Raw genomic sequence first — 27655 nt, forward strand, 5'->3', positions numbered from 1 at the left:
ATGTGCTTATGACAACTATTTCACTAAAAGCACAAATTGTGTTTCCATCCCCGTATGTAAAATCTTATGATAGGACTTGGACCAAAATGTCCCATATTCTTTAGAAATAAAATGTAGTAATAAGAGTATGTTAACAAACCAGTAATATTGGATTAATTGAAAAGAGTCTAGTCTTCTAACTCCTCACAGATGAGACAAAGGTTGCAGGTGTTCCTGGGTGTTACAGGATTTGAGACTGGGTATCTCACTCAGTATAACTTTTGTCACATTTAGCACACATGGAAGAATCTGTACTTACATGAAAACATGTTCTTTGTTTTTCTTCAGAGGAGATGGAACTGGAGTGAAGCAGTGATGTTTACCAACGTGCCAGTGAAATGCTGGTTGAGGTCATTTCAGAAAATGTGATATTCTGACTGCAAAAATACTCACAGAGAAAAGACAGAACAAGTGACGTAATATCTGATGTAAGCTTTACTTTCAAATCCTGTTACATTTAGATCTGGCAAGTTTGAACATAAAATAACGCCAAAAAAAAAAAGAAAAGAAAAAAAAAAGAAAAGAAAGAAAAACAAATACAAAACCAAAAAAAAAAAAAAAAGTACAAATGATCTATTTACCAGTTATCATCACAACCCTGTACAGCCTTAACAATGGAGTAATAAAAAAAAGCTTTGTACAGCACATACCAATCTTTACTGAGTGCCAAAAGAGAAGATAGATGAGCCTTTTTGTGATCATAAAACACAGCCAAACATAAAGCTCACTGATTGTAGACAGTGCAGTATGACGCTAACGAAATGCAACCAAGGGAGTTAGTTTTCAACACAATTAAGTGTCCAAGAGATAGAGGGGCCATGTCATGCATACTTTGAAGTGCTGAAGGTAGTCAAGCTTTTTTTTTAATTTTTAAAAAAAAAAGGTCACTGTGCTGCATACAAATGGGCAAGAATAAACAGAATAAGTGCTGAAGAATATTGGTTTTCAAAAGGATAGAGCCCTGTTACCTTTTTAAACATTACACTCAAACTAAGAGGGGACATAAAGAAGTGCAGCCATTCATGATTAATAAAAGGCAGACATATTAAAAAGGAGTCAAGAGTGGACACACTTTTCTTTTTTATCTCTTTATCTTTTTTTGTGTGACCCTGACAATTAAGTTTGACTCATTCCCAGAAGTCTCGGGTGGTTTCCTTCCACCAAGTGGCACTAGAGTATAAAAGATAACGTAGATAGTAGAGTGTGTGTGTGTGTGTGTGTGCATGTTGGAGGGATGCTCGTTTCACTCCAGAGACAGCATGCCAGACATCAACAGAGTGAGAAAAGAACAAACAAACAGCAGTGTAAAAGGGGACAATCGGTCGAGAGCACGACGTGACGGATTCAATCCTAACATCACATCTCGCTGACATTTTGGTCTTGACAATTGACAATGTTCTCTTTCCAATCAACTTTTTTTTTTGGACATGATTTCAGTAGAAAAATAATAAAAAAAAAGCAACAATGATTCTTTATAAGATAATGCATGAGAAAAATAGACAAAATAAAAACAATGAAAATAAAAAAAACAATCCCTTTACAAATAAGGGATTTTGGCTTGAAGACCACTTAGTAAAACAAGTCATGGGTAAAGCTTTTTTCAAATAAAACACCTGCAGTATGCTGCCCTATCGCACAAATATACTTCTTTTTGAGCTTTTTTTTTTTTAACGGATAAATACATATTCTCTTAATCAAAAAGTGCAGCAATGTGCAAAATTGGCTCATCGCAATTTAGCCTGGGACCTTTAGTTCCCAGGGAGAGCTTGACCTCTACTGTCTAATTCATGCAATTTGTATTCATTTACTTTCTCCGATTTCACAGAGGTAGACCTTTCTGCACTGCAAGAAATGCCTACATGTGAAAATGAGGGGTGTTGATTGAGTCATTTCCAGCAACTGCTGTCCACTTCACATTACAGTAACTTGGTGGATCTAAGTTTGCACTTTAAAAAAAAATACAGGAAAATTAAAGGTTTAAGTGCTTTTGGCTTGAAGTGTAACTACATTAAGTGCAATTAAAACTCAAAAGGTTGACAGGAGGAGGGAGAGCGGAAGGGGGGCAAAAAGCAGTACCATGTCTGCCGGTCTAACTGAAGCCACTACCATCAAACACAATGCTGTACAAGTGAATGGCTTGGCTTTATCATTGCACCTACAGGAGCTTTTTTTTTTTTTTTTTTTTAATCACTATGGGTTCTTTATGAATGTTAGTAGAAAATGTTTTATTATGATGTAAAAGGCTCAGTAAAAAAGTAAAAAAAAAGTGAAACAAACAAATCAAAGAAAAAAGACAGAAGGCCACCAAACACGCTAACTTTCCCGTCTTTTCCAGCACAGAAGACGTCCCTGTTCCTACTTCTGTATCGCTTCATTTTCATGTACATAAACAAAAATACATTCATTCAAGTCATTTTGGAACAGTTTTTTTTTTTCTTTTTTTTGTACACAAAAATTACAAAAAGCTCCAAAAAGCACCATTGAATCGGCCTGTGGTGACACAAGCTGCAGGTAGCTCGCTTGCTAACCTAGAGCTGGTCACCTCCACAAAACAGTTATCTCATATATCTCTTCAAAGTATAGGTGCGTGATATATAGTTCTGCACGAAGCTGCACTGATATCAACCTGGTCTCAGAAACACTGAGTCTCCTCTTACTAATTTCTTTGCTTATTCACCTGTAAGTGCAAATTCATCGACATGATTTTGACATTTATCTTCAAATCAAATGGTAAGTGTTTCTCGTCATGATTGGTCTGATTATTTGTTTCCGTTTATATACATGAACACAGCTTATCTTCTGAAAAAAAAAAAAAAAAAAAAAAATTAGCGAATAATGACAATTATTCTGAGGCAGAGGTGATATCAGGCAGCGGCTATGCATAATATGGTTCCACCATTATACAAAAAAACCAACAGAAATAAAAAAAGATGGGAGGGGTAAGGGCTACAAAACTATGTACAAGACTGATAAATAAGTAAGTGCGTGGTTTGAGGCGTTGCTTTGGAAACGTGCCGTTTTCAATGAAAAGTGCTCCGCTTCATTGGTTCTGTCCACGTTGCACCGCTAACACTTTAGGATATCTCAAATTTGTAGCTTTCTAATGACGTCAAAGCTAGTTGAAACACAGAAACGGGCATGCTATTTCAATGCATAATAGCAATAGACAAAAATGCACTAAAATATAGCACTTGCAAGTTTTGTTTCATCTTTTTCAACGTTATATCTTGTCAAATGACTAAAGAAAAAGATCTATAAAACTGAGATACATTAGTTTCCTCAGATAATGCAACTGGGTCCAGGTCATTCAGACATTGTAAAAACAGAGAAAAGGGAATAGAGAGTAGTAGTTGAAGTAGTAATAATTCAATTGATAGAACTGATAAGAAAAGCAGCTTTTGATATAAATGCATTTTTAGCATGTACAGCCTTTTTCTCTTATAAATGTTTTTTTGTTTTTTTTAATCATTTCTTCAATATGTTTGTCTGCTCCAGCTTATTCTGCTGGTCTGATTGGAAAAGATGTCACTCCCTCTGCAGTGGTCAAGTGTCATTCACACCACTGTCTGAGGAGTTGAGAGAAACAGCGAGGTGAGGCGGATGAGGAGGAGGAGGAGGGTGAGGTCAAACAGTCTTGGCCCTCTCCATCAGTCCCAGGTAGGCCAGGAAGGAGTGTTTGTGGGAGGTGGGTGAGGGGGGAGAGCTGGAGGGGGAAGCCGGATTGGAGGAGAAGAGAAGAGGAGATGTGGCGGGCGGCCATCTGGAGTGGAGGTGCGAGTGGAATGTGAAGCGGCTGTTGTGGGTGAACAGGGTGGTAAGGGGGATCAGGTGTGCTCGCTCGCAGTTCCTGTACTGCTCGAACACATGGCGGGAGGAGGAAAGGAAGAGAGGAGGGCTGCCGATGCTCAGGCCGCCCAGGTTTCTGCTCGAGCTGTGACAGTTGGTGCTGCCCAGGCGGCGCAGAGGGCTGCTGGCGTTCAGCTGGTGGGACTTACCGAGAGTGAGTGACAGAGCAGCGGACTGCAGCGCCTGGGACGCTGCTAGACTCGTGAGGGGGCTGTTACTCCTGCTCCCTCCGCTGCTTCCCCCTCCCCCAAATATAAGGAAGTTCTCCTGGCTTTTTCGCATCGTCGACCCACCTGGTGACACTCCCTGCAGAGGCAGCTCCTCCTCCACCGCCTCTTCTTCCTCCTCCTCCTCCTCTTCTTCCCCTCCACCCAGTCCCCCCGTTCCTCCGCTCTGGTGTTTTTTGAGGTGGCGGCTGAAGACGAAGGGGTGTGTGGTGGTGAAAGGGCACTCTTGGCAGCTGAAAGTCTGGCGTGGCGCGTGCTTCAGCTTCTTGTGCAAGTTGAGGTTGTCCTTGCGCTTGCAGCTGTAAGAACAGCGGTCGCAGTGGAAGGGCCGCTCGCCTGTGTGCACGCGCACATGCTCGATCAGCTTGTTGGCCGTCTTGGACAAGTAGCCACACTGCTCACACTTGTAGTGGTTGCCCAGGCGGTGCCCCCGCATGTGGGCCTCCAATGAGGCCTGGTCAGGCCACAGTCCCTGGCAGATGCGGCAGCGGTACTCCATCTTGCAGTGCGTCTTAAGGTGGCACTCCATGGCCGCTGGACGATTTGTGGAGTAGATGCAGAAAGGGCACCTGGGTAATGCAGCAAAAAAAGGGATGCAGGGAAGGAGTACACAACACACAAAGAAGAAAAAGACAGTTGAAGAGGAAGTGTACCTTCAAAAGTACATGACAGACCTTGAAATTGAATAACACAAAATGATGAAGAGGAGAAGAGCAGGTAAAGAAAAGGTTGTTTGATGTACAGGTGTGTGTGTTCATGGTGGTATGTGTGGCAGTTTAATGGTGGGAGAATTGAGGTGATCAGGTATATATGTGGGGGAGGCGGAGGAGGAGGTGGGTGACAGGCTGGAGAAAAGATTGGAGCAGTAGGACATGAAGGGAAATGAAGGAATGGAGTGGCACTTACATTTAAATAGCACCTTTCATCTGCTCTGGGCCCCAAAGCGCTTCACAAACCCTGCAGAACAGAATCACCTCAGAAAAACCTCGAAATGGTCAAGGCCCTCTCTGCCTTTCTACACACTCCTACATATATAGAAATACACTTCACATTGCTCAAGTGTATACACGTGTGCGTACTGGTCGAGGAAAGAAAATCTTTACAGGGACCCTGAAGTCAGAAAATGCAGGTAATAGAGGAGTTTCTCTAAACAGTTTGTTCTTTAGGTCTGTTCACTTATTCTTGTCCTCTTAGACTAAATTCAGCCTGCTTTGGAAGTCAAAGGAAATTTGGTTTACACAAATTAAATGTCTCTGAAAACATTGAAGAATTGAAATACGACCCACATGTGCAGACATAAACAGTACACCAGGAGATTTTAATACGGATTTAACTGGAAGAATTTCAAAAGGAGCTCACGTCTACAGTCTGAGTCAGTTGATTCAATCTGGCTTCGAAATCAGCAACGCCAGACCAGAGGAGTCTTTAAAAACACCTCGCAGCAAATCCTTAAGTTAGTATTCAGAGGTGCCGCATGAGGCCCCGACGGGTCGTGTTGTGTTTTTGTGTTGAAAATAAGTGGATGTCACTGTGTTTGGAGCTCCTAGCTTTGCGTTGAGTGTAATGCTTTCATTGCAGACATTTAAACAATCCTCACTCCACTGATGGCGGCACAGAAATAAGATGCAGAGTACAGATCTTTGTTGTATGACAAGATGAGAGGGCGATTATCGATAACAATGATACTGGATGGTTCTGCACATGCACAGGCTGGAGTTATGAGAACAACTCAAAAACAAGAAATGGCTTGTGTTACTTGAGATGAATCAAAATGCTAATTTTACATTTCCCCTTACAATGTGGGCCAATATATTTGATAAAATACCGTCACCTGCCATTCTGAAGCTTCATTTATGCAAAGGGACATTAACATGGGAAACCTAAACTCAAATACTAAAAATCATCAGATAGTGGTGAGGATGCTGAGATCAACAGATGTGCTTTATGTGAGCCTGACAGGCCTGAAATGAGACAGAAGTACAACAAAGGCTCCTGTGGGACTGGAGTATGGTGATGGAGAGGGAAGCATGGGAGGAGGCTCGAGCTACATTAACAGTCAGTGTTTGAAAAACATGGCTGCCTCAGGAAGACTTTTCTAAATGTGGGGTTTTGAAATGTTTGGGATGAAAACTACAGTGAGAGTTATGTTTGGAAACTGAAATTCAGAGCTTTCATCTCTCTCCACAAACTGCATGCTGTGTTTTAGATGGTGTAACACTGTACGCATGCATGCTCTAATTTAGGTGACTATTATCTGTCTGTCGTTTAACGCATGTGCACTTCCTTCTAAATGATTATCTTCTGGGAGTGTGCCAACAGATTTTATATAACACCCAGCCCAGTGGGTCTGTCTTCATGTGGGGGGGGGGGGGGGGGAATAAAAGCAGCTTTCTGGAATGCAGGTTCTATCAGATATTTTTCTTTGGCATGGCTGTTAGCTGTGGGCAGTGGAACAACAGACCCTGAGGGGAAGCCCATTTCCATCTCCCTTCTGTTCATAGCAGCCACTGCAGACCCACAGACCACTGTCTAATAAGTTAGACCTGCCAAGCGAGGCTGTCGAGCAAAACTGCAGCATGTGCCGTTTCATTTGCTGGCTGCAGATAATGGACATTAAAAGTGAGGTTAACTGATTCGGGACACGCGGCGAGAATTATCTTCAAACAAATCAAATGTCTGTGGTTCTGTCTTGTTTCTGAAAGTTTACAAGAGCGATCTGTGACTGTGCCAGTCATATGCGATATGATGCATGGTTCTGTTTCCTCTAAATTCATTTACATGCATCATTTTACATTAAATAAGCTGAACTGTATTTGTACTGAACAATAGCATGCATTTACAGATAGTTTCCAGCTGCACACTTCTGTCTGGGATTTTATCGATCGGATTCCCAAATATGTTTAAACATGTTGTTTATTGCACACCCCTAGAATTATTCTACAAATATCTGTATGCTATATGTGTTTTTGTAATGGATTGAAAGGTTGAGGGATGAGGGAGGGGGAGGATGGGCGGAGTTAGGAACCTCTGTCTGTACTTGCTTTCCTTACTTGAGCCCTCCGGAGGGGACGGTGTGGCACTTCTTGTGCTCCAGCAGCTGCTCAGGCGTCTTCAGGAACTTGTGGCAGACGTCGCACTCGAACATTCGCGTGATGAGGTGGATCTGGAGGTGCCGCTCGTACATGCTACGCGTCTTGCACACGAAATTGCAGAAGACGCACTCGAAGCCTGCACATAGTAGAAAGGGGGTTCACAGTGAGGCCGTGTGAATGAGCTCATATTTGATCATCTTATCACAGAGTGGGATTGAACTCATCAGGCTCAGCTTCACTGAAATCTCAGAGTTATCCTGGAAACCAAACCAATGGAAATAACAGGAAAAGTCTGCTTTACATATGCACACACACGTTCAATAATTAAGCACCATCCCAGCTCCAGGAACTTCTTCTGGATTTCCATAAAGTTCTAGGACTCACCAGGGATGGATAAAAAAAATGATGCTTAGACCCAAAAGAGGATCTAAAAACAACAGCTCTTAAGGGTCCCTTAGTGCAACCTCATGACGACTCCTTACAGGTTATTTCTTAGACTTAAGAAAGCTCCTCAAGAGTGATAAAAGACATTAGCCTTCATTCACAGGATGTGTAGCCCTGATTAAGAATAGTAAGTAAGTTTATCTTTATACGTGTATAATGCTTTTGTTCTATGGCGATAATAAGTAAGTATGAAAAATCAAGCTAACAAGCAGTGTAATGTCATTATGATTGATACGTAAAGAACAGGAGTTACTGTACTTTACACTAGAGCTGGAACAGATTGTTTTTGTTTGATTCTCTAACGTATTTGAGGACGGCAGGGTCGGATGGATAAAGGTTTTGGGACAAACATGCACGTACCGATTGAGGATTTGTCGAGTTTGATGACCGTGAGTTTTTCCTGTGACTTTTGAATCAAAATCTGCTCAGCTAACCGGATAAGCGGAGCTTTTGAAAATGTATCCTGTAGTAGAGCATGGCTTTAGATGTTTTAGAGACTTATTTGCTTGTAACATTTCACAGAGTTCCTTGCCTTTGTCAGACTTGTCCTCAGTTCCTGATCCTGAGTGGCTTCCAGAGCTGGACTGGCTGCCTGCAGAGGTGGGCGGGGCTAGCAGGCCCCGAAGTTCTTCGTTACCGTGGGTGAGGTCTCCGCCCTCCGAGCTGTTGAGCGAGTCACTGAGGGCAGAGAGGGACGAGGAGGTGCTCTTGGTCTCACTGAGGGGACTTCTTGAGTTCAGACCTGAAGAAAGAGGACAGAAGGACATCTTTATGAGTTATAGCAAAGCTGTGTAAAATGTCGCAGCTCGATCTAAAGAAAACCACTAACCGCAAACCTGTATTTCAAATAACCCGTTTTTTTAGGACCCCTAGCTCATGTATAATATACACGCACGCACACACGGACCGAAGCAGCTCTGGCTGAGGCGCTGCTGCCAGTCAAATCCAGATGCAGTGTGCTTTTATTGATCCCCTTCTCTAAGTCGGCAATTCACTGCAAAGAGAGAGGGAATTAAGGAGGGGAGGGGGCGAGCAGGAGGGAGGGCTGAGGAGCGTGGGTCATGGCCGAAGGAGCTAAGATGGCGGGAGCATCTCAGGGCACAGCTCAACAAAGGGCATTCACTCAGGAGGGAGTGAAAAGAGGGAGAAAAGGGCTGAGCGGATCCTGAAATGGTTGACCTATCTTTTTCTTTTTAAGGCAGGCCCACACACGCGATACACAAAGGTTTAAACATACAGGAAGGTAGGCATGCGTGGCAAACACATGAGGGAGAGACAGATGTGACTAATTACCTTTTATCACATCTAAATATTCCAGGGTCATTCACAGCAGCACTGTAGCAGCCTTTTGAATGCAGTGCAGCTGTTATGTAGCTCCTCTGCTGTAGCATTTTACATACACGTTCCTTTTATCACAGTTTCCAAAAGACTAATGCTCCATGTAAGTTTACAAAAAAAAAAAAGAAGTGAAGAAAGGAGACACTCTGAGCCAGTGGGGCCTCGACCTTGAACACACCTTAAGTGTAAATTACTACATTTTCTCTTCCACCTAGCTGCTCTTCTTCTGTGATTTTTCAGCAACATTAACGATGTAGGAGCACGAATAAAGAATAGTAATCAGCCAAAATATCAGGGAATGCATGACCACCTGGTCCCCTACACAGAGGGGGCACACACCCAAACGTTTCCCTCCACGAGGAGTCCAGTGCTCATGGAGGGGTTAGCTTGAACTTCGACACCTGCTGAACTCGGATGTCTCGCGACTGGGTGTGTCGACATGGTTCCCCAGATAACTAACCTTTTACGGTTGGCCAAAATTAACTCAAAAGGGCATCTACCTTTCCCTCGGAGGTAAAAAAACACTTTAACAAACAGGGCTAGACCTTGACAGATAATTAAAAGCTCCATTTATAGAAGGTAGAGTGACTGTGGTGACTGTAAGCGGCTCTCCTGTAATTTTGTGTGCCTGGTGCTGGTGTCCATCTTGTGTGAGTCTGAGATAAATGCCGAGCCGGGCTGAGAGACTTAAAAGATGGCCACAGCGGCATCGTAAACCAAGCTCGCCTCCAAAGGACCCAAGGCCTATTGATTTTTTCCCCTCAGGCACGATAAGGGCCAACCTTCTCAGATAAACAAGGCCACTGTGGCCTCTGAAAGACCCCTCAGCTGTCTAGGACAGACAATCCCACCCACCTACACAACAAGCACGTACCCATATACACACATATTGAGGAACAGCGGACGAGCAAAAACGTCAGCAATAAACTGGACAAAGCTGTTTTAGACAAAAACACTCATATCGACCACCGGGGGTTCACTCCAGCAGCTTTAAAAGTCCAAAGAAGGTCGACTGGAGGAGTCTGGGATGTGAAACCTGACTCTGCTGCTCATCTTTCCCTGTGGCCTCTAAACTAAAACACATCGAGAAGTTAGGGAAGTGAAAAACAACGGTTACATGATGATGTTTCTCGCTGCTAACTCACACAGTGGAGTATTTGACAGAAGACACCTAAAAGGACAGAGATGTCTGTTGGTTCGGTGTTTGCAGACAATAAATCTGAAAACTATTAATAAAACCCTCGGCTGGAAAGTCGCTGAGGTGCCCTTGAGCAAGGCAACGCTCCCTGCATAGCAGTGCGTAGCAGCCTCACTCTAACATCTCTCCACTAACGCATGTCCGCAGGTCCTCTTTGTGCATGCGTGTATTTCAGGCCTGTGTGTGAGAAGCATGAGAAACTCCCTCAGAGATGAAGAAAGTATGTAAAATGTAAAAAATGACAGAAAGGGATAAATACATGTAAAATGTAAGAGTGCCGGTAAGCCATAACTCAGTTTTATGACTATCTGATGTTCTTCATGTTTGACATTATACATGTGTTGGCCACATACAGTATATCTGCTCAATCTAAAATTAAGAGCATTTTTTATTTTCCCCATTAAAGCGGCACCGGTTTATCGACAGGGTAGCTCATAGCTTGAGCTTCCTCTAACCGCATCAAATTGGGATAAAAAAAACAGCCGTTAAACTCAGACCTTCATCCCAAAGGTCAAATGTACACATGAGTGAGAAGGCGTTGTTTGTTTAGATTGAATCACTTCTTATTCACTTCTTATATTTATTGCAATAAATTCAGCCTTTTCGATGGGTTTTTTGCAAAAGCTCATACTGTACCGCAACAACGATGACACTGATGAATTGCTCTAGTACAAACTGAACAATGACGTGAATATGATCTGGTGGTAATGAAAATAACATGTAAATGAAATCCTTAAAGACACCTACAAGACTCCTTAAAAAATCATAATCATCCTGTTGGACTATATTTAAAAAGTCTATCATTCTGTTAAGCTGAAAGTCGTCTCTTCAACCTTAGCCATTGTTTAAATTTAAACCCCATGTGTTGGAGTCGAGAGCCAAAACAATAGAAAATGTGTCATTGTCCAAGCACTGCACTGGTTTTCTATTCTGGGATGTGAACAAGAGCCACAATGTGTAAGCTACCTCCCACTCCCAACATGTGAGAGTCATTTTAGAAAATAACTCCATAAATCATTTTTTTCCTAGAGGTTGAATCATCATCTTTTTTTTCTACTAATCAGGAAGGACTCTGGATGAACAGCAGAAACCAAAACATGTTCCTACTGCTGATTCATTCATTATCAATCAACAGACTTTTACATTTCTGTTTTTTTTTTTAAGTGCCTGATTATTTCATGTGCAAGCTTCTTCTAGAGATTCACAGATTTTCTGTCTTTTTAAAGGTAATAAATTCACATGCTGGAGTTGGGCTGTATATTCGGACAAATGGGGAATTAAGACGATTTGAGCTATTGAAACTAGCGCTGAGAAGACAATGCATCCATACATTTCATTTACTACATTTTCCCATGATAACGTGTAATAGATGCTAATATCCTAAAGATCTCAACTTATTTATTCCTTTAAAAAATAAATTAAAAATAGAGATAGATACTTTATTGATCCCGAGGGAAATTCAAGGTTTTTTTTGCCAATACAATAAAGTTATTTACAGTGTGCCAGGGGTTTTTGTCTATTTTTCATTGTATGTTCCTGCAACCGTTCGTAGCTGAGAATGTACAGGCTGTGCACGGAGTACCCTGTTGGCCACTTCTTTATTTTGTGGGGAAAAAACAAAAAACCGATTTTCCCATTATAAAGAATTCATTTATCTAATTTTTTTCTTGATTACAAAGTTTGTTATCAAAAAGATTAATTTTCCGGCGAGTAAGCTGTGCACTGTGATTGGCCAGACCTGACATGCCCTTCTGGCATTGCCCACAGTGACTAAGTTGAAGTGTGTTTCTGTGGGTGTTTTGAGCTCCTACAACTCAGGATTCAAGATAGGTAAGTTAAGATCTTGCAAAAAACAACAACACAGAAATATCTTATTTACACGGGAAAAGAGTCAATAAAATGTTAGGATGAATATCTGTTTAGGGCTTCAGCAGTTTTCTGCCATTTTCAGACACTTTTAATAAATATATACAGTATCTATTGGAGAACAAAATAACCATTAGGAATAGTAGATGATGTTAGTTTCAACACTACATTACACCGGTACATATAATACTGTATCTTCTCAATGCAGACACTAGGAGCGAGGCAGCCATGAATCCTCAGAGACTCTGTACCTGCGTGTCCTGTACTAATGTGGTTCTTCATGTCGTTCTCCTCCATGCAGACATAGTCACAGACGCTGCAGCAGAGAGAGAACATCCACTGCTCCTTGTCCACATGGAGCGACATGTGGCTGACAAACTGGGCGTTCAGCTCCGTCTGGAAATCGCACACATGGCAGCTGGACAGAGAACAGAGAGGAAGAGAAGGGAAGATGGTGAGAATAACAGGGGGAGGGGCAGGCAGCTTTAGTGTTACATTATGTCCGCATAAATTGGTAAGTGGCACAGTGTGGATATTCTAATTTGATTAATATGATTGAAAATGACACACTGCAGACTTGGTGCTATTTCACTCTTTTCACATCATTTGCCACGTTCAAATGATTAAAGCAATCGTAAAGGACATTTTTGGGTGATACATATTTTTCTTTTCTTGTCAAGAGACGATTTTGAACACTTTTATTTCTGTTTAAAGCTGGAGCCATGTGACAGTTAGCCTAGCTTAGCATAAAGACTGTAAGACGGGGAAAGCAGCTAGTGTGGCCCTGTGCAATATTCAAATATTCATACGCCAACAGGTCTGAGACTCACAAAGGAGTCTTGTCTTTATGCAGAAACTACTGTAACCCGAAATATCTCATCATACTTTAAGTCAAGAAAGCAAATAAGCAAAACTTTTAGTTAAATCACATCAAGAAACAAAGAAAACTCTAAAACAGAATTTTGGAAAATTATATCTACAAACTTTTTTAAATCATTGGGCATCGAGCATCAAATAAAGACTGGATAAAAAAACGTTTATTTTCAACCTCTGACGTTGGCAGGAGTGCTACTTCAAAGAGTCAGGGGTTGTGATTTGGTGTGTTACCAGTACCTGTAGTAGTAGGGGCAGTTCTTTCGCTCAGCAGACTCGACTGTAACAGCGCTGACGATCTGCTCAGCATCTGTGTTGACCAGCTTGACAGAGTGGATGGTCAGGTGCTGATTGAGGTTAGCCCTGCACTTGGCTGCATAAGGACACAGGTGACACTTGTACTTCCTCTCTTCTGCAGAAGAAAACGCACAGACACAAGACCTCGGGTTACTGTATACGTTACCTCAGGCGATATTTCACTAAGTTGTGCTCATCCTCTCAGCCTTTAAAGAGAGCTTAAACCTAATTACTCAATGCCTAACCCTGCCTCACCTTTGCCTGACCCCGGCTGTAACTCTGATCCTGGAAGGAAGAAAAAAAAAACAAAAAAACACCTTCTGAAGCCCGAGAAAACTTTCAGGGAAGAACCTGGATAACCCCCTGAATGCTTCAGGACGTTGCAAATGTGAGGCTTGTCTGCAATTACAATCTGATCTTAATTAATGCAAAACCCAATCTTTCATATTATCCTAAAACAAATCTACATAACTCATATTCTCCCTTTAGTTCCCCCTTGAACACAGACACACACTTGTACACACACCATTTGCCCCAAGGACATGAAGCCAGGCAACCTTTATGTCGCCGGGGAAACCAAAAAGACCATCGCACTGACATATGCCCCTGCTTCTGCTCTCTGTGGTGTAGCCAAGCTGTTCACAGCCAACACTCTCAGATGGTGTGTGTGTGTGTGTGTGTGTGTGTGTGTTGTGTAGTGTAGTGTGTGCACGCGAAATGTGAGAGCATGTCCAATTGTGTGGGGGCATTTTGTACACAATCTCCATTTGTGCACTCAATGATTTGGTCTGCAGTCCAAAGTAGGTTTCATTAATTTCTAATCGAGTGTGGATTTTCTTTAACAAAAATTGTTACCCGTCTATTATTAATTCTACTTCCTAATGAGAGCTGACAGAAGGGTTGCAGTAGACAGTGATGGCCCGAGAATGGATCAATTGGGAACAAAGAAGGGCCGAGTCTGAAAATACGGCGTAATCAGGACACAAGGGAGAGCACAGCTTCGTCCTGAGGGAGTCAGCTGTGTGTCTGTGTTTGTGTGAGAGAAAGTGAAAGGAACCAAACGTGGCTGCATCAGAGCTACTGGCGTGTGTGTGTGTGCGTGCGTGTGCATTTGCATGTGTGTACGTGTATGTGTGTGCATGTGTGTAAGAGAGAGAGAGAGAGATCCCTCTTGCTGGGTGATTAGACGGGCAGTTTTCCCAGTGAGACTAATCATGGTAGTAATCTCTTTAAAGGTAGGGTAATCTAGTCGAGTAAACCTTATTTACTTACTGCGGGCATGCACTAATACAAGTACATGGTAGCTAACATGTGCGCTTATACTGTACATGGACGACGTCATTTGAATTTCCCTCGGGATCAATGAAGTATCTATCTATCTATCTATCTATCTATCTATCTATCTATCTATCTATCTATCTATCTATCTATCGTGTACATTTGTTTACCTGTGTGTAGAGACAGATGTCTAGAAAGAGTCTGCTGTCGGCCGAACACTTTTCCACAGACGGGGCAGGGGAAGAGCTGCTCGTTTAGTCTCCACTGGGCGATCCCGTTTCCCGGCTCCCCATCATCCTTTACTGAGTCTGCAACACACACACACACAGAAAATCCTACTAATCATTCACTGCCGACACCATAAGCCTAAAAGGTATCTGCAGCTGAAGCAAAGACTGTGTAGTCCTGCTGCTATAAATGAGATAAAGTAAGTTCAGTTCAGTGTCTAGTGATGTTGAAACTGTAATTAACCAAAACAAAGAGACTGCAGTGTTACGAGCTTGTGTACTGATACTGTTGTCCTTAAATATTAGCTAATCATGACAAGTTCCATAACTCTTTAAAATAATTATTGGTTTGTTTTGCTTTAATATAAGTGTAAATATTTGAGAAGAGACAGGACACAGAGAGAGACTACACGAGGTAATCTCTCTCTGTAGGTAAACGGAACAATAGCAAGACTTGAATCAGGACAAAAACAAGTCTGCACCGACTGTTAATCGGAATTAGCGTCAGTAAAACAGCTTGAACAATGTAACACTGGAGGCTGTTTGGGGGAAACGTCTCAGTCACTTTTTACATGAGGGGTAAGGTGAGAAAATTGATACCGCTCTCTTGCATCTCCACTACGAATCAAGCTATAGCCAGCAGGCAGTTAGCTTAGCTTAGCATATAGAGTGCAGACAAAAGAAATCCACAAGTTTGGTGCCAACAGAGTCTGGATGAAAAGAGTATTTAACCCCAAATAATACAACATGTTGATTAAATATTTTGGATGAATAAGTGATGTAGAAAATTGAAAGATGCATATAAATATTAAATATATAGCTACAGCCAGAAGATGGTTAGCTTAGCACAAATACTGTGAACAAGATATACTGTATATATGAGTATTTTTTAACTTTAGATGGAGCCTGGTAATGAGTTTCTCTCTGCCTTCTCTAATAGTGAAATGTTAAATACGATTATTTACAAAGGTTGTTGAACTATTTCATTTACATCTGAAATTCTGATAAATCTATACATGCATATAGCTTTTTGGTTATTATCATTTCGTATCATGCTTATATAATCTGGTACAGTTTTCCCTTACTGCATATGCCCCAAGAACAACCATCAGATCTTCCTTCCTCCTATGAACTCCTAACTAAGACCGTGAGTGGACTATGTTCTGTTGTCCATGTTTATGACTTGAATCTGATAAGCTACCGGTTTCAGCTCTGCGCTCAGACTGACAGAAGAGGCTGGAGCACGACTCGCAAAAGGCACAAATCACAGGCATGTGCATTGAAAAGATGACACATAATATAGAAGACAGGATTTACATAAAATTAGGAATATTGTTTCGACCACTTAACATTCACTCATGGCATCTTATGCTCCTTTAAAATATCCTGTATAAGTATCATGTAGCCTGAAAGTAGGAGGTAAAATGTAATCTGGGAAAGGTCTCTTTCACTTCAGTGTCAGAAACACAACAGAACAGCTGATACACTGTAGGCTAATTTACTAACCCACAAGACTGAAACCTGTCTGCTACCATTTGACAGATGCTCCTTCTCTAGCCTGCGGGTCGGATGCGGTGCAAAATGCATTCTTAATGTCAACAGCAAGCGCCAGTCCTTTGCTCTAAAGCCTGCAGCACACACACACACACAACCATAGCTCTTTACCGTGTGTCACCGCCCCTTCCCTCCTCCACCACCCTTTAATCAAAGAAATAGAAAGAATGAGAGCGGCTATTTTCAGACGCTTTGATAGAATCTAAAGAATTGAAGTTGCTGCTGTGATTTAAGCCTAACCATATAAATGCGGCATCGTCATTCCCAAGGGTAAAAAACATGCAGCACTCACAGCACTCAGTACACTATACAACTTCTGAGATGGAGGAGAGATTTTTTACTTTAGTCTATATAGTTCAGTGAACTTGCTACATGGAGTGACCTTGGACAAAACTTTTGTATTTGCAAGGCATGAAAAAAAATGAAAATAAGGCTTAAAGTTCCACTTGAGGTTCATTTTCAGTCTTCATAAAGGCTGGAAAAACTCTGCGGCTCAGTTTCAACTTTTGTAAAATCTTTGCAGAGAGAAATCAGTGCACATAGGCCTTACAGCTCTAACTTCAACAAAACTTTAAAATTAATGCAATGGAATCATTTAGTCACAAACTAGTGTTTAATTTAGTCGCAAATTGTGATAACTATATACACAAAAAAGCCAATTTTAGGGATTTTTTGTGACGGTAAAGCAACCACTATGAGGTTAAGTCCATACTATCATTTGTTGATTGGCTGTTCAAGTGTACCATGTACATAAACAGATGCATTGGCTTTGGAAAGAGGTGTGAAAGGACATTTTGTTGTTGTTGCACTGACTCACAAACCCAGGAGCGTTTTGTCAGTATCCGTCTCCCATATTTAATCCCCTCTTTGCCCTTTACATGCAAACCAGTAACTTCATGTCGAGTGCTTTTGTTTATCTGCTTTGATTTGTGTCAAATCATCCTTCACATAACCTTTTTTCTTAAAAAAAAACAAAACTAAAAAACTGTCAAAACAAATAGAGTGCACTGCTCTGTTACTTTTAACTGTATGTTTTTGATTTTAGATTGCCCCCCCGATTAGAACCCAGAGCAAAAAAATGTGCCGGTGATGTCAACAATGTGGGGTTACGGTGCTTTTTTTCTCCAGGCGGCCGCTTGCTGCTGCGAACGCTCGCTCCTCATTGAAAAGAATTGGGGGGAAAAAAATGTTCTAATAAATGTTCCTTCTGAGATGATAAAGAATCTGATATTAACAATACTGTCAACTGTCAACTTACCCCGTCATTAATGACATTCATCACTCACTACTCTGTTATGCGACTGTTGCTGCTGATGTAGCGAGCAGACACTTTAAGCAGAACTTTAGTGTCAGTCAAGTATTTGACGAATCTCAGAAAGTTGTTGCACATGCACTGAAAACAAAAAAATGAGTTGGGTTTCTTTCTGTACATAAAAAAAGTAAAATGATAGAGAGAAAGCTTTAGGCAAGTGAATGTGGGACTCGTATATGTGTGACTCCTGTAACACAACCACTGCCTACACGACATACAGTATGTCACGACACCTGCAGCCGGAGCCAACCTGCAGGTCACGGACTTCCTGACTACCATGACTGTGTATTTGTGCTGCTGTTCTCCAATCGAATTGTCTTTTGTGGCTTATTCTGAGAATCCGGGATCTTCTTACAGAGCTTGTAACTAAAGCTGAAGCTTAGCACATAAAAGCATTGACTGCCTCAAAAGTGACACAAAGAGAGGGCCTGGTCACACATGTTGATGGGAAGCTGGACAGCAGGGACTCCAAAACCACAATCCAGCAAACACACAGGTGAAGAAGCCATTCGACTTTTGTATGAACAAGCTGCATAAATGATCATCTTCATTGATTAATCTACTTATTGTTTTCAATCTCACATTCGAGTCACAGCAACTTCCTCTTGAGATGTTTATTCATCACAACAATTTTGAGAATACTTCATGCAACCCTTTATGTTGGCAGCCCTTTTTACGTTTTTTTTTTTTGGTCTTGAACTTTACTTGTCTTGTAAATCAAGCATTAAAAAAGGATGCCGCTCTCTCTGCTTGTAGGTGTTAATAGTGGAGTTATTGATATCTTCATGAATATATTGAAAGACGAAGTTCTGTGTCTGACAAACGCTGCTGAAGAAAAACTCAAGCTACTTTGCAACAACAACAAGAAATATATAACAGTATAACAGTAAGAGAGTGAGCAGCAGAGGATGGATCTGAAGCTAAAACACACGAGGGAAAGGGGAGGTGGACTGGGCGAATTAACTTTCAGGACACTCTTGACACCCAGAAGCCAATCAGATTTTCATTAACTGGCAGAGGGACAGGCGTAGCTGGCACAAGCTAATTAACCTCTGGATCTCTCACTGCCAAAGGAACATGGAGGGAAGTTGTGGGATGCCAGAGAAGAGGGGAGAAGAGGGGAGAAGAGGGAGACGGGGGGGATGCCCTCGGGCAGAGGCCTCCAGGTTGGGGAAATGAGTGAGAGTGCAGAAAGGCCGGATGGAGCTCTAAATATGAAACAGGAAAAAGGAGGTTTACCAGGGAGGGGGAGATCACGTAAAGCTGGAGGTGGTTAATTGTGATGTTTCCCTGTGGCCGTACGCTTTGATTTAAAGCTGTAAGTCTTCATGAGTATCTAGGCGCTCGGTAGCTTGCTGGGCTACGACGCTCGTGTGTGAGCGATGATGAATGTGACTGAACATGTACAAACTGAGGGTCTGTTGCACATCTACAGGCATGCACGAGCAGCTGAAATATTCAAAAGTTTTACAACAACCGTGGTGAGTTTTTATGTTCTTTTGAACTGGAGACAGAAATAAACTACCACTTACAATATGTTGATCAAACCATGTTAAGAAACACCTTTAAGTGGAATACATTCACTTTACAAGGCTCCATTAAAAAAAAAAAACTCTGTAGACCTGGAATCTTTTATGGATTATTTAGAGGCAAGGCAGAAACCTTCCATTAACTTCTCGCTGACTATGCCTCATGTGAAAGACGCTTATAATCCCCACCATGTAAACCATCTTTAAATGGAGTAATAACTGGAAGGGGTTATTTCATTTCCGGTGCGGACCAAAAGGAGGACATTGGTCTGGGAGCTGGAGAAGTGCCAGACCACTTCCGGGTTGCCCTTGAGCAAGGCACCGAATCCCCCCTACCCCAGCTCTGGAGCGCCTGTTGAGGACAGCTCTGTCCATATCCACAGGATCCTGTTTGTACATGTGTTTCAGCCCTATGTGTATGTAGCATGGTAATCAGAGTGGAAACACAGAATCTCACTTTACTGCATCAATAAAGTTAATCTTGATCTTATTTTTTTTTAATACAAGTCGAACTACATTTGGTTCTTTTTGTAGAAATGGGCTAATTGTTTGTTTGTTGACCAAAACAACAATAAACAGACGTATAATAGAAGGCAAAGCAGGGCTCGGAGTGTGCCAGGAAATGAAGACCTAATGCACTCTAAGCAGGTCCTGTTGAGGTGTTCAAACATTTAACACTGAATATGTTACAGGCACCTGGAGGCTATGAACAAGAAGACAATGTCCAGAATTACAAACACAGCCTGCCGGGTTCTTTACAGCAGCAACTACTAGCACGTAAATGTAGTATATAAAACGTGACATACAACTCTCCAAACCAAGTGCTGAAATTGGTAAAACTCTACACTATTCAATCTGTAGCCATGTCTGTGAATGCTGTCTGTGCTGTTGGGAGTGTGGTCATTTCAACTCGTCTGTATTGTGATTTTTCCGATGTGTTCGAACCAATCAGTGAAGTAAAAGGCTAATGAGGTCCATTTGTATGAATGGTGAGCATCATAAGTAATAAAGCTCGCTGTTTCGCTAAGAAATTATGTCATTCAAAAGACAAACATTCACAACTTCTGCTGTTCCAACAAGAAGTCTTTTTTTTTTTTAAGCTCGTTTTCTCTGGAAAACTCTCCAGTATTGAATTTAAAATTCAAGTATGATACAAATATTTCATCTCCAAACACAGGAGCTGGAACTAGATCACATTTTTCATGTTAGTATGAAAAAATAAAACATGTTCCGTCCACTGACTAATCACTGGAAATCTAAAACACCAAATATGAGCCCATCCTCACACTGCCTGCAGCTAACTACTCTAGCTATGTCTCTGTTCCTCTTCTAAACCTCTACTCATGTTCCTGTGTGTGTGTGTGTGTGTGTGTGTGTGTGTGTCTGTGTGTGTGTGTGTGTCTGTGTCTGTGTGTGTGTCTTACCATGAAATGCTGCCCTGGTAGAAGAGCTGGCCTCTGCGGGGGAAGAGCTCTTGGAGCGCGAGTTAAAGGGTGATTGTCTGAAGCACTCGTCCAGGAACGGACTGAAACATGATACATAATTCTGTCATTTACATGCTTTATGATTCAAACAAACTATTTTTAACTATATTCAAAAAAGGCAGTTTGCTGCTCATTGCTCACGCTAAATATAACAAGAAATGATGTAATAAGCCACCATTTAACACATAAAAGCGTTTGGTTCAAGTCAATATTGTGTAAAAACTCAGGAGAACATTTCATAGACAAAGCTCCTGTAACCGCACAGATCTGACACGTGCATTATTAATGACTCACCTGTTTATCCCCACCATGTTACTGTCTTTATGGTTGTTAGATTTGCTGACTTTTTCTGAAAAACAAAAAAAAAACACTTATCAGCTTAGTCATCTCTGATATAACATGCAAACTACAGCATGTCCAATTATAAAGGACATGTTTGTAAAGAAAGCTGGACTTTAAGGTAAGGAACAAGTGTTTGAAGAGATGAGTCCTGACTACTGTCGACAGCAGATATAAAGATATACATCTTAATAGTTAGCAGAAAAGTCCTAAATCCCCCCCACCCACTCCCCCACCCCTTGGCCGTTATAGAGCAGAGAAACAAATACTATATGATCCTGATTCTTCAAAGTGTTCCTCGGCTGGTACAGCACAGGTTCACTATGCCAGCAGGGGTACTCTGGCCATCTGGAGTAGTGGGAGTCTCTGGTGGGCCTGCCGACCTGAGGGCTGGAAGTAAGTCCAGCAACACCAATGTGAAAACATTTACAAAAAAAATAACAATGTGCATGGATGGTCAGATCTGCATTAGTCTGCCCAGATGGCACGTGTGTGTGTGTGTGTGTGTGTGTGTGTGTGTGTACCTTTATGTTTTTATAAGTAAACCAGGAAGGTAACAAAATATTACACCTTTTGAGATAATTAAGTCCAAACAGCTATGTCCTCAAAAAGTCTGCCTTCAAGTTAAATCAATACAGCGAATATTACACAATGAAAAAAAGTAAAAATGTTACACTTTAACTCCATAGTACAATTCAACGGTGTTTTCATTGATTTGATTTTATTGCAAAAATGTAGGCAGACCAACACTGTTAAAGTTTTTGAGCACTGAGGAAAAGTCTGCTCGAGGCAAGATGATGCAGATTATTCATGATCGTTCTAGGAATAATATGATCAATAATTAATATGTAACAGCTGGCAGTTTTAAAACTAACTTCAATCTTGTGTCCGACCTGTTCGACCCCATCCCACATCAGCACCTGTGTGCAACTGGACAGGCTGTTTGTTTCCTAAGTTGTAAAAAAATAAAAAAAGAAGAAGTTTTTTTTTAGCTTTTTTCTACTAATAACCTGAAAGTTTTTCTACCATACCTTACTGGGCTGAATAAGACAGAACCTGAGAAACAACAGAATGTATTTTATAATTCACAAAGAGGAATAATTTCTCCTGACAGTCTGTTTTTCTTGTGAGAATGAATGCTTTCACTTAAACTACTGCAGAAGTCGCTGGATTGTCAATAATTATGGTCTTTTTCTGAGAAGCCCTGACACGTTTGATGTTCTTAGAACTTTGAAGTCCTCGCTCTTTTCACATCTGTACTTCTGTCAACTAAGATCACACCTGTTTAAGGGTCATAATCAACCATTAAGAAGATTCTCTAAAGTCTTATGACATGCAAGGAACGCACTGTTCCTGCTGCATGCAGCTTTCAGTGTAGCAGATCCTGAGCCTCGTTTCCTGAGTGAATCACATCAGATCCAACATGGTAGCTGGACTACTCCGATTTTGTTGCTATAAAAAAACAAGCATGCTTCTATCTATGTATAGATGTTACCTTTTGATTGAAGCCTGAGTGGTACAGCCATGCTTTGACATCAGTTAGATGAAGCACATGATAGCAATCAGCTGTCCTCAGATTAATTGGTGTCAATTTAATGGTTGAAAAAAGAAAAAGGAAAAAGAAAGAAGCTTTGGTTTGGATTTAAAAACAGATAGTGTAAAACATGAAGCAGAGCACTCAAACATAAAAACTAAATTCTATCAAATATGGACTCTTTAATGATTGTTTGTCGCAGGTAAAACTGTCAATGCTATATTTTACATTATTGTGCATCACATCTCTTCTCATATTATTCAGACATCATAGGACCTGTTTAATTCTCTGAGTGATTGAGTGTTAAATAGAATTGATTTTATGAGATATTTAAGCGGTATCGTGAGCAAAATTTGTAAATTCAAGCTAAATCTACTACTAATGTGAGCACCGAGCTGGGGTTTTCAGTATTCAGCGGTAAAGAGCTCTATACAAACTGCCTGAGAAAGGAGCCATATGTGTGAGTTTCAAGGCGATTCACTGAAGTGAATTTCAAAGCTGCAACAATCTCAGTGTTCAGAGCGACCTTGCTACTGATGTGTCTCTGAGGTCCTACTGCTTTGGGTAATTCATATTGATTGCTCATTGTGTGACAGCAGCCCACTCTGTTCCAGTCCCCTTCACATTCAGACCCGGTTCTAAGGCTGGGAGGAAGGGGGGAGGGCGGGGGGGTCACTGTTGCCAGGCTCGCGATGCCCTGTTCTTCCTGGGTGGGCATACAGTGTACCCCCGCTGCCCTCTCTACCCTCCTTATCCTCTGCTCCCTCCCACTGCACCCCTAAACACCCCACTTCGTCACACTGCTCGCCAAGGACAGAGGTCTCTTTCGACGTTGCCATGGCGATGCCGCACGGGAGAAATGTAAAGAGAGGGAGGGTGGAGAAGTGCGGGGGGGGGGGGGGGGGGGGGGGGGGCGTGTGCAGCCAAGTGTGCTTGAGCCGGCATGTCTGAAAACGAGTCGAGGGAGGGAGGGAGGGAGAGGGAGAGAGAGAGAGAGAGAGAGAGAGAGAGAGAGAGAGAGAGAAGAGACGAGAGGGAGGAGGGGGCCATTTGTGCAGACACCACTCCCCATGGGGCCTTGTGTGAGTGTGTAAAGGTGTGCATGCAAGACTGTGTGGGAAAGAAAGACTGTCAATGTGTGAATTTGTGAATATGTGCTCGAGCAAGACGAGGAAAAAGATTTTACCCCAGCTTGTTTCTCTGTATGGCATTTAAGCGCCGAGATCGGAGGCTGGATGGATCGGGGGTCACAGCCCAGGACTTTAAAGCTTGACCCCTCACACACACACACACACACACACACACACACACACACACACACACACACACACACACACACACACACACACACACACACACACACACACACACACACACACACACACACACACACACACACACACACACACACACACACACACACACACACACACACACACACACACACACACACACACACACACACACACACACACACACACACACACACACACACACACACCTCAAAGCTGTGTCTTAATCTAGCAATACAAACAGCTGTCCGCTGCTTCAATGTCACTTTCACGGCCAAACAGGTAGAAAGCAGGATGTCATTACATGTCATATATCCTTGACTTTACAACAGAGCCAGCCGAGGATGGAAATGGAAACATGGGTTTTATGGTTGAGCATCAAAAAGTGTCCAAGGTTTTACTCGTAGTAGAGCAGGAAAAAAAAAAAAAAGAAGACACAATGCTGGATATTTTGTGTGTTTGTGTGTGTGTGTACATGTGTGTAGTCGATCTACAGAGAACAGTGGGCGCCTAAAGAACATACCTGACAGTTTGAACAGTAGTTCCGAGGCCATTTTGACCGATATGTCCTGCGAGAAGAGATCTTTCTGGGGGCGGGCCAACGTCTCCGGGAGGTTACTCATCGGCTCACTCTTCTCACTCGCTCCTAAAGTGCTGAAGGCCAGCAGGTGAGAGGCAGGAGGGGTGAGATCTGCAGGGGGTGGGTCCACCTCCATGGGCTCTGCCTTTACTTTCACCTTCTGGTATTGGGCATCTTTGTTCTCTGCAACACATGATGGAACAAGATGACCACTACTGGTTGGATTTTGTTTAAAAAAAAAAAAAAAAAAACAGAGCTTGTGGGTTCCAAGCAGACAAATAAAAACTGAAAAATACAAATCTTTGCCATGTAACAAAACGTAAAATTACTCTACATGAGGTGATTTATTAAATGAGTCAAACTCAAGTTATCAGTATTATTATTTAAAACAACTTATGTATTTTAATTTTCAATGACTTTATACTCCAACAGCATCACATTTCAAAGGGAAATTTCAGACTTGCTACTTTTTTCTTGTGTAATTCTACAAGTTGTTGTCAACCTTTGAGGCGGTTGCTCTCAACAGAAAACAGGCTCACAGTTTCAGATGTTTGAGGGGTTATCACGTACCAGTCCCTGAAAAGAGTTATTTCCCAGCTAAACTTTTCAGATATGTTCACGCCAGTGGACTTTTTTTATTGTTTTAAGTCTTCTGTCTGTTCTTTTTTTCCATCAAAAACAACAGACAGAAGAGCCAAAATTAATGCAGACATTGTGTAAGAGAAAAATCACGTTTCTCTTAAAAAAAATCTAACAACTGCTCAAACTGTGACTCTGATGCATTCTAAACAAGAATTAATACCTTTCCTAAAGGACGTTGTAACTGCTGTTTATGAAGTATGTTTTCACTGTAGCTGTAGATACTTAGACTTTTCACTTTTGTTGTAAATGACATCTGACTAGCGGGAGGAAACTTTAGGAGGAGAAAGTAGAGGGACAACATGCAGCAAAGAAAAGAGGATGGATTCGAAACCCGCATCCGCTTTGACGAGGACTACAGCCTCCATACATGGGGCGTTTTCTCACTGTTAGTGTGTGAGAGAAGAAATAAAACCAAAGAAAGAAAGTGTATACAATTTAAGGGTTTTTTTTCTTCCAATGGACAGTACAGTTCATGTTCAAGGATTCTCCCTTTTGTTTTGTTTTTTGCAATAAGAATTATTAACTTTGTTCTCAAAATTCATCATTTCTAACGGTTGGTGCCGTGGTAAACGGTATTTGTTAAATGAAGATATCAATCTAGGCCTGATCAGGTTTAGTGAAATGTGTAAGCTTACTGAGTGACCTCAACATAACCGCGACTACAGGAACGTTTCCACAGGGATGTACCTGAATAATGAATATAGACTTAGTTTCATGTGGTGTAATACCTGTCAGAAATGCTAATCCTCTTCAAGTCCACTTCACTCATACAGCTACTCAAAAAAAAACAACTTTTAAAGTCTTGGTCATGTTCGACAATGTTACATGAGTGCAGCTGTGGCTAAATATAAAAGGCAAAAACAGGAAAATCGCAGCGGAAGCCAAACTGAGCCGGTTAGCATGTTGCTGTGTAATTATTAGGGCAGGAGGGCAACCGGAGGTCACACTCTCACTTGTTTGTGAGTGTGTGTGTGTGAGAGAGTGTGTGTGTGGGGGGGCCTCCAGCAGTTCATCTAGGTTCACTGAGGTGGACAGAAAATACAGGAACACTTGTTCATCTTTGTCTACGATAACTACAGGTGCTTCACTTGGAAAAATCCCTTCAATCAGGGAATTTAAAAAACATGAACGACGGCAAAAAAAAAAAAAAAAGAATGAAAACAGCTGTTGACTCACTCTTCTCACACAAGATCAAAAGGTGAAGTGAAAAAGCCTGCTAAAAATAGTCGAGATGGCATCTGTTATGGAATGCACAGAGCTGATCCGTAGAATACAACACTGACTCTGCTCTCAAGAGAAACATTATTGAAAACCATCGAGATAAAAGGTGAGGCAAGCTTTGTTTTTCTCAATACTGAAACTGGTTCTCTAATGGTCACAATGCTACATCGACTAGACTAAATGTTGGCCAACTTATAGCTACAGAAAGAATACACTGTGCAGCTCAATGACAAATGATAAAGGAACGCTTTAGCATCTGTAGAGCCTTGGTATCTGATCTTTTGACTGTGCCGATGGCATGAGGCTGAGTCTCTGTGTGGTGACAAGCAGGAGCAAGACAAAGCAGCAGGGTTGATACAGTGCTGCTAACATGGCGACTCAGCACGATTATGGGATATATGAATTTGGCAGGGCACTAGGAGCAGAGGGAGGGGCAGGGGAAGGTCAGAAGAGCTGGAGAAAGGGTGGGGAGGGAGGGAGGGAGATACAAGACAGTAACCCTGCTATCCCCCCCCCCCCTCCCCCCTCCCCCCCTGCACTCAGCACTCCTCTGCTGAATAAGGCCAGTGTGAGATATCTAGAGCAGACTCAGTATATGGGACATTGTGTGCACATAAGTATCATTGAATCAGTGTGTGCTTTGTTTATGTGGATGAATTAAAGTGTAAACTCCCCCCTTCCTCCTCCCCACCCCCCCTCCGAAGAGGTCCAGGTGTCTGGTTCAGCGGTAGGAGCCAGCATGGGGGGGGACACTGACAACCATCAGCCCCACTAATCCCTTAATCAGGTGGTCAGAGTTGGCCAAGAGTAACCTAGGAGAGGCTGACTGAGGGGCAGAGCAGAGGAGGAGAGAGGCGGAAGGGTGGGCGGAGGGGTAGGGGGCACTGCTCTGCAAGGGTCAACCAAGGGACACGAGAGAGAGCTTCCATCAGTGGATCACCACCCTAACGACAGAGGCTGAGCGGGCGCAAAACAGAAACATCAACAGGCAAAAGGACACTGTGTGTACCTGAGCTCTCAGTGCGGGGACAAAGATGCTCCCAACACAAATAACCATGAGAGCGAGGATGGAGAAAATATGTAATTACATAAATTCAGAAAATCTGAAAGACTCACATCAATACAAGCCAGATCAGAAGTCTACCTGCTACATAAATAAAGACATTTAAAAATAAATGTGTCCCCACTCCCACACTGATAATAGCTGTAGCCTTTTGGTCTGGGTCATGGCCTGTTGTTCTCGAGCCATAAAAAGCAGTCCTCACTCTGTGTGTGTGTGTGTGTGTGTGTGTGTGTGTGTGTGTGTGTGTGTGTGTGTGTAAAGGAGAGTGTTGTGTGTTTCTATGGGTCTTCTCCTCTGGTGCAGAAGCTGCCTCTTTGACACACCAGCTGCCATTAGGCCACAGAATCAGGTCTGTGTGTGTGTGTGTGTGTGTGTGTGTG

The 27655-nt window shown here is 42.1% G+C and overlaps 1 protein-coding gene across 3 annotated transcripts in view; it reads right to left on the reverse strand.

The window, feature by feature from the left end:
* Nucleotides 1–456: 456 nt before the first annotated feature.
* Nucleotides 457–27655, reverse strand: part of znf827 (zinc finger protein 827) — a 68062-nt gene continuing 40863 nt past the window's right edge. For 2 of the 3 annotated variants that reach the window (XM_079337425.1, XM_079337424.1), the window contains exons 6-14: nt 24293–24532; nt 20899–20953; nt 20545–20645; nt 14669–14806; nt 13164–13335; nt 12302–12468; nt 8181–8390; nt 7163–7340; nt 457–4681 (exon numbers count right to left, since the gene is read on the reverse strand). In XM_079337425.1, coding sequence (XP_079193551.1) covers nt 3664–4681; nt 7163–7340; nt 8181–8390; nt 12302–12468; nt 13164–13335; nt 14669–14806; nt 20545–20645; nt 20899–20953; nt 24293–24532 — 2279 coding nt within the window. In that variant the 3' untranslated portion in view covers nt 457–3663. Of the gene's footprint in view, nt 4682–5018; nt 5070–7162; nt 7341–8180; nt 8391–12301; nt 12469–13163; nt 13336–14668; nt 14807–20544; nt 20646–20898; nt 20954–24292; nt 24533–27655 lie in introns of all 3 variants that reach the window. The other variant, XM_079337426.1, reaches the window with a different exon arrangement.

The sequence above is a fragment of the Symphodus melops genome, assembly GCF_947650265.1.
Source record: "Symphodus melops genome assembly, chromosome: 2".
Classification (NCBI taxonomy): domain Eukaryota; kingdom Metazoa; phylum Chordata; class Actinopteri; order Labriformes; family Labridae; genus Symphodus; species Symphodus melops.